An 8016-nucleotide genomic window follows, 5' to 3' on the forward strand; every position below is an offset into this window, starting at 1 on the left:
TAATTATGTCCCCACTGGATGCAACGAATGCCTCGTTTATAATGGGTTTTCATGTTTTTGAATCATCGCTCCGGCCTGACAGGGCATCATCACAGTATGGTGAGGGGCGTAACATTTCCGTCACATGCTTGAGGCATTCGGCCAATCATAACGCACTGGATAGCTGGCCAATCACAGCACACCTTGCTTTTCAGACCGATGAGCTTTGTAAAAATCGACGCGTTTCAGAAAGGCGGGGCATAGAGAAGAAACAATAATGTACAGTATGTGGAAAATAATGTGTTTTTTTAACCTTAAACTGCATAAACACATTTCATTACACCAAATACACAAAATAATGTTCTTTTTAGCAACATCATATGACCCCTTTAAAGGAAACGGCATGTTGCCACATGTTTTTTTTAGATCAGCCTTTTTTTTTATCAAATATGCTATGGGTGTCAACTGTGATGTGCTTCCTGAATATGTATTACAAATCAAGAATAGACACAAAATCAAGCTGACGCTTTTTTTTTTTTTGAAAGGTCATGATAATGTCAGATGTGTCAGAACTTGTTCTCAGTCTCTATTTCCTGTCTTAAAATAGTACACTTTTTGAAGGCAGAAAAAAAGCACAGATCCAGAATGGATAAGTGCTACATACTGTTTTGTAAAAAAGTAGTATGTATACTGTGAACAGTATGCAAATTTTCTGTATGAATGAAATACCATACCTACTACTTTTTCACAAGTGTGGTGTATGCAATTAGAGCACAGTGTGTGGAACATTGTTTCCCACAATACAATGTGTGGTAAAATAAAAATTATAGAAATGTTTCATATTTTAAAGAATATCTGTGGACTGGTGAGTTAGAAATGTGTGAAACAAGAAGTCAGGTGTGTTTTATGGGAATTTTATGTTCTTATCCAGATGTTGCAGTGGGAGCTTTCCTGTCAGACTCAGCTGTGGTGTTCAGGTAAAAACAGCAGATTAATTTATCACACACATTTGCTTTGGTATCTTCAGGCTTTAAGATTTGGTATTGGCGGTAGGACATTGTTTCTGCATAACTCCTAATGTGTTTTTTAAATGTATTCTTTTATTCTAAATGTAATCTATTTCTATTATATTTTCAGTTACCAATAAAACTCAGTTTAGCACATTTAAATACATTCCACAGTATTCTGAAAATTATCTTGAAAAATCAGCACAGAAAATGCCCAAAATCTGCATATTACGTCTGGGCCTAGCTGTAGTGGAGACTGGGGCTAGTTGTTATTTGTTTTTGTTTTTTTACCCCAATGAATATTATTCAGGGAGACTATTATGTTAAAGTCTGTAAAGGCTCTATTATATAGCCTTGGCTACATAAACATGGAATTTCAAACCATTTCACCATTTTTAAATGTAAAATAGACACTTCAGCAGGCATGGGATGTTGTTATATGGGGTAAGTTGTCACAGTGGGAACCTGCCAATAAAAATCAATATTAGGTTAAACTGGTCAACTAAATGTAATCAAAAACAAAAAAATGAAACGCTTTAAATTGAAAAGAAGATAAAGAAAGATCAAGAAAAAATGTAATAAAAAAATGTAATAAAATATAATAAAAATATACCAATAATGAATTAATCATACTATTTGACAAAATCTCCAGATAGCCTTGGCCTCCCCTGTTAATTTTTTGACTTGACGACTAACCCATTAACTCTTGTTGTTTCAGAACGCGTCCAGTAGTGAAGGTGGATGCTGTCATGTTGTTGCCTGAGAGCTTGAACCGGTCCATAGCCCAGTGCACTGAAAATGGTCTTTCTGAAGTGTGTGTCAATGTTATGGTGTGCTTCAGAGTCGGAGGAAAACAAATCCCGGGAAACATAGGTAAGACAGTAATACCCATTGAATATAATCTTATGTTAAAAAGTGTTTTAAAAACTGTACTTTTGACTTAAAATTCCCCTAAATCCACAGTATTTGTGCAGTAAAACCCTAGAGTGATACAAGAACATTCTGCAACTTCTTGCAGTGCTATCTGACTTTTTTGAGATGCGATGTGAAGTGACCTATGCTATTTTGAGCTCCTCACATGCAGACCTGCCAACCTGTACACATGTTGCATAGCGGGTACGCATTTTGGCCTCAAAGTACGCTGGTACGATTTGTCACTCTAAACTACGCAAAAACCTAGTGACTCAAGTCAAGCAACAGCAAAAGAAGAAGAGTTCATTCCCCAAATAGCAAGCATGGAGGATTGACTAATGTGTAATGTGTGTGTGACTGAGTGCAGACCTTTGAAAATATTTAACATTAAATCTTGCATTTTGCACATTGTGCAATTACGATTTTGACATTAGCCATAATATATGAAACCCCTCCCCCAAACCCAGTGTCCCGTCCCGTCATACTGATGCTACTCAATTTTTTTCCAAGCTTGGCAGGTCTGCACACTTGCTCACAGAGTTGAGTACACAGTGTTCAAGGATGAACGTTTTTGGGCTCGAACTCTTTGTTTGCGAGAGGCTGTGCATTGGCTAGTCTTATCAGCACGTGCTGAAGGCAGTGGCAGGTCGCTGTGTTTCAGACATCTTTCCCAGCTCTTTATCTCTGCCCTACATCCCCTCTTTTGTCGTGGCGGTTAGAGGGCTCAGGGTGTGTGTCAAGGCCTGCCTTCACTGATAGATCCACGCTCACTGACCAAATAGTAAACAACAGAGCTGTGCTTGATGACAAATACTCATAATCTTGAAACTGATATGAAGTAGCGACAGCAGAAATATGCGACCCAGAGATTTTGCTATAGCGTTTATACCACAGTAGATTGATATATCTGTACAGTATATCTGTCAGCTTACAGGACGGCTGCGTGTGTTTTAAAAGTGAGATAATAAAGAGCGGGATGTCCCAAACAAGGGTAGAACTGTTTAGTTTTTGTTTACAGTCACAGAAGAACATCATAGCGGCTTTGAATGTAGCTCATCCAATCAGAATTCAGAGTCAAAACTAGTTAATATTAGCAATAGTCAAAAATACATTGCATGGGTCAAAATTATAGATTTTTTTTTATGCCAAAAATCATTAGGACATTAAGTAAAGATCATGTTCCATGAAGATATTTTGTACATTTCCTACTGTAAATATATCAGAACTTAATCTTTGATTAGTAATATACATTGCTAAGAACTTCATTTGGACAACTTTAAAGGCGATTTCCTCAATATTTAGATTTTTTTGCACCCTCAGATTTCAGATTTTCAAATAGTTGTATCTCGGCCAAATATTGTCCTATCTTAAGAAACCATACATCAATAGAAAGCTTATTTATTCAGCTTTCAATTGATGTATAAGTCTCAATTTTGAAAAACTGACCCTTATGACTTTGTGGTCCAGGGTCACATATACTATTTAATTTAGTTTTGCATGGACAATCTGTTTTTCAGCTCCTTACAACTCGCCTGCCGTTCCATCACAAACCACTAGTGTTTCACCACAAGATGACAATGAGTTTCTGAATTGTTCTGAAGATTTAACAGGTTGTCTATGCCTGGCTGTAACTTTGTCTCTGAATGTCATGTTGTTTCCTGTGCAGAACTGAAGTATAACATAACAGCTGATGTTCATCACAAAGATGGCTTCCCTTCTCGTTTTTATTTCAATGGAAACGGCACATCCAATGTTACAGCGGGCAGAGTGAAGGTCAAGCATGAGCAGCTCACCTGTGCCACCCACCAGGCCTTCATGAAGGTGCGAGACTCTGTTCATGTTCATTACCTGTATAGGGGGATGTTGCTTTTAACACTGTCACATTATCGCTTTACTCCTATGCAAATTACTGTACATTTTATGGAAAAAAAAATGTGTATTTAACTTCTATAATTCACTTTTTTAGGTAGTTAATTTGATATTTTATATTTAATTTCAGCTATATTTCAATTAACAGATTATTTATACATTTTAGTTAACAACAACAACAACACTTGCATACAGTGTTGAGGAAAGTTACTTTTTAAAAGTAATGCATTACAATATTGCGTTACTTCAAAAAAGTAATTTTATGGAAAGTAATGCATTACGTTATTTTTGCGTTACTTTTTGTCACCTGGGCTGGGCTTGCTTATTTGTTTTTTAATAACAAAAAAAGTTATATTTTTGGCAACTGTAAGGGCCCTTTCACACCAAAAGTGAAATTAATAAGCGTCAGGCTAAAGGAAGTGCCTTGGCCTCTGCACCTCGCTTCCAATTTCTCTCAGCATGGGTCAGGAGAGGTGTCAGTGAATAAATTGGAAAACAAAGTAAGTTGCATTACTTATTTGAAAAATATTTTATTATAAATTTAAAAATAATGCATTACTTTGCTAGTTACTTGAAAAAGTACTCTGATTATGTAGCTTACTTGTAATGTGTTACCCCCAACACTGCTTGCATATTTGATTTATATAGAAATAAAGTCCTGATTATAAAGTTCTGAAGGTAAATGTGATTTGAACATGTGCAAGTTGCAGCAGATGTTTTCTTCAGCTCATAGATTTTGAATCGCTTTGTCGCTTCCATTGCTGAAGTTCTAACTTTCATTCTTACAGTTCATTTATACTATTTATTATCTTGCCATTTTTTATAAAGTCACTGTTCAATGCTGAGAAACATTTTGGTCCTGTAGAGTTCGAGTACAGTACAGAAAATCAACTACTTTCAGCATTTCAGTGTATGATTGAAATGCACCTGAAAAGCCAGATGTCTCTTGACATTTTCTTTGATCGGCCCATATTGTGCGTTATTGACTTAAAAGTGCTGACTCAGACTTAAGCCTGTGGACTTAACAGCTGTGATTCGCCCACGTCACTCTGCTCTTCATGCTCGAGTTAATCAGCCTCTCTGAGAGGCCCAGGTGGTGTGACTCTCTCTCTAGGTTTACAGCGTGACTCCACACAGGAGGCCGGGATGATAAAGAGGCTCTTACAGATAGTTAGTTGGAGTCGATAGCAGGTTGTCACTGCTGGCAAACAAGAGGAAGAGTCAGGCAGGATGGTGCGGGGGAGGACGGTACAGAAAGAGACCTAGACAGTTGATAAAGTGCGGATAGATGGCTCTGTGAGTATGAGTGAATGTTCCAGGTGTTTGGTGGGCCCCTCTGGACACCTCTCCCTCTGTCTCTTCCTGTAACCAGGGCTATCTGATCCAGCTCATGTTTTACACAGTAATTAATGGAGGCCTGTGTATGGCTGCACTGTTATTAATGGCTGCTGATGGAGACGATGGCCATAAACACGTGTGATTATCTGTCAGAGGCAAACCCAAACAAGGAGGCTGCTATATTTGAGGTATTTTTAGAGCTTAATTAATGAGCAATAAGAGTAATGAATGGAACACAAAGCAGATGTGGCAGACACCTTGTGCCGTGTTTTAGAAAGGTTATGGAGGAGCTTGTCGGCCCCTGTTATATTTTGTTGTGTTTACTATTGAAACAGAAAGTTTGAGGTGGGTGTATTGAATGGAGTGTTCTTTTTTGAAAAATAGCCAGTAGTCTTATTTATGTCAGTCGCTACTTGCTAATATGCAGGTGACATTGGTGAGAGAGATATTGTCATTCTAGAAAAAAATTGTCTGAAATTGAGACATTACAGGTTAAAAGTTTGGGGTCAAAGTTTGATCAAAAATAATTACAAATTTTAATTAATTATAAATGTTTTCTATTTTTGTATAATTTAAAATCTAATTTATTCCTGTAATGACAAAGCAAAATTTTCAGCATCAGTCACATGATCCTTCAGAAATAATTCTGATATGCTGGTTTGGTGCTCAAGAAATCATTATCTTATTTAAATTCTTATCATAATCAATGTTGAAAACAGCTGTGCTGTTCAATATTATTTTGTGGAAACTGATAGATTTTTGTCAGGGCTATTTGATGATTAGAAAGCTCAAAAGAACAGCATTTTTTATATATATATAATTATTTTGTAACATTATAAATGTCTTTACTTTTGTTCCATTTAATGCATCATTTGCTGAATAAAACTATTAATTTCTTTAAAAAATAAAATAAAATCTTACTGACCCCAAACATTTGAACAGTGGTGTGTATCTGTTAATACAAGAGGAATCTGTTTTCCTAGATATATATATTTTTTTTTAAGTTTTGTCCACTTTTACTATTACATGACAGTTAGACGGGCTCAAAGCTTTACTTTGGATTTCTTTGAGAGATTTTTAAAGATTTGTATGCTTTGAATACTGAAGCTGTATGCTGTTGATTAACACAGAAAACAATTTAGTCGTGTCCTTCAATTTGTAAAAACGAACCTTTAGAAAAATGTAATTGCAATGACTGGCCAGTAAGTTATTGTTCTAAATATGCTTCTGTTTTAAGAGTGCTAGCATGATACTGAAGTGAGAATACCAGGACAAAATTTGACATCTACATCTGCATTTACATTTACACATTTGGCAGGCACTTTTATCCACATTGTAGCTCCTGTAGCTCAACCAGCATGGTGCTAGCAACGCCAAGGTAATGGACTCCCAAACAGTGCATAAACTGATCAAATGTATACCTTGAATGCAGTTTAAGCTGTTTTTGATCAAATGTCAGCCAAATGCATAAATGGAGATGTAAGTGAAGTTCCACCTTGAAAAAGAGTCCAACCTCAAAAGGTTGATTTGTTATACAATTAATTAGTGCTATAACAAAAAATATTAGCTTCTCATTTCACTGCAGTGCACTATCCTGCTACATTTTAGCCTGTTTTACAAACAAAGGAACGAGTTTTTTCTGTAGTAGTCAAGTTGCATTTAACACCTCTCCACCCAAAACTATATTGATTTTAAAGTGCTGTTGTTTTGATACTAGTTTGTTATTGAGAGTTGCAAATGTACCAGGCCTGAATTTTTAAACAGGAAGGCATAGCAATATTTTCAGCTCTTGTTTTGAGTGAAATTATCCTTGAGCTGAATGAAGGTGTGAAGGAAACACCCAGTCTTTCTCATCTTCATGTGAAGGCCGTTTTCACCACCCTGGTGAACCACAACAGTTAGCTCATAAAATAATTTACAAGTTCCTTGAAATAGCACTTGTCTGTCTGGGTTGTACCCATGAGATTAGAAATGCCGGTGACACATTAGATGCGTGTGCGCAAAGGATACAAGTTCACAGCGTTGACTTTGAGTTTCGCCTTTGCTGCAGAAATTAGCGTCTTTCAGAGGTTGTTGTTGTGGCTGGAGTCCAGCTCATTTACACTGGCCATGGAAGAGCCTTCCAAAACCCCGGTCGCACATCTCCCCTGCAGCTAAATACAGGCCCGAGAGACCCCACAGGACAACTCCCAACCACTGAGCCCCCAATTAGAGACAGCCATCACAGCTGACAGAGCAAACCTTACCTGCATTAATTATCTGCACTGAGGTTAGGAAAATTAAGATGGGAGGAATTAAAAAAAAAAAAGGTGTAGTCAAACTCTATCACATACACTACTGTTCACAAGTATGGAGTCGGTAAGATTTTTAAATGTTTTTAAACAAAGTATTTTATGTTCACCAAGGCTGCATTTATTTGAAATACGGTAAAAACTGTAATACTGTGAAATATTATTAGAATTTAAAATATCTGTTTTCTATTTTATTTTAAAATTGAATTTATTGCTGTGATGCAAAGCTGATTTTTCAGCAGCCATGACTCCAGTATTCAGTGTCACATGATCTTTCAGAAATAATACTAATAAGCTGGTTTTCTGCTTAATTATTGTCAATTTTGAAAACGGTTGTGTGGCTTTTGTGGATACCGTGATTTATTTTTTCTGATTTCTTTGATGTATAGAAAATAGAAATATTAAATAGAAATATTTTGTAACCACTTTTTTTTTCTTACTGTCACTTTTGATGAATTTAATATGTCCTTTCGGAATTAAAAGTATTAATTTCATTATTTCCTTCCTGTATGTGTCTCTCTCTCTCTCTCTCTCTCTCTCTCTCTATACATATACAGTGGGTACGGAAAGTATTCAGACCCCCTTAAATTTTTCACTCTTTGTTATATTGCAGCCATTTG

The 8016-nt window shown here is 36.4% G+C and overlaps 1 protein-coding gene across 1 annotated transcript in view; it reads left to right on the plus strand.

The window, feature by feature from the left end:
- Positions 1-8016, plus strand: part of LOC107676068 (integrin alpha-4-like) — a 27053-nt gene that overhangs the window by 12451 nt on the left and 6586 nt on the right. Inside the window, exons 13-15 of the mRNA XM_016470592.1 lie at positions 911-956; positions 1705-1859; positions 3565-3719. Of these exons, the coding sequence (XP_016326078.1) occupies positions 911-956; positions 1705-1859; positions 3565-3719 (356 nt within the window). The remainder of the gene's footprint in view (positions 1-910; positions 957-1704; positions 1860-3564; positions 3720-8016) is intronic.

This window comes from Sinocyclocheilus anshuiensis, unplaced genomic scaffold (genome assembly GCF_001515605.1).
Source record: "Sinocyclocheilus anshuiensis isolate Anshui unplaced genomic scaffold, SAMN03320099.WGS_v1.1 scaffold1932, whole genome shotgun sequence".
NCBI classification, from domain to species: Eukaryota; Metazoa; Chordata; class Actinopteri; order Cypriniformes; family Cyprinidae; genus Sinocyclocheilus; species Sinocyclocheilus anshuiensis.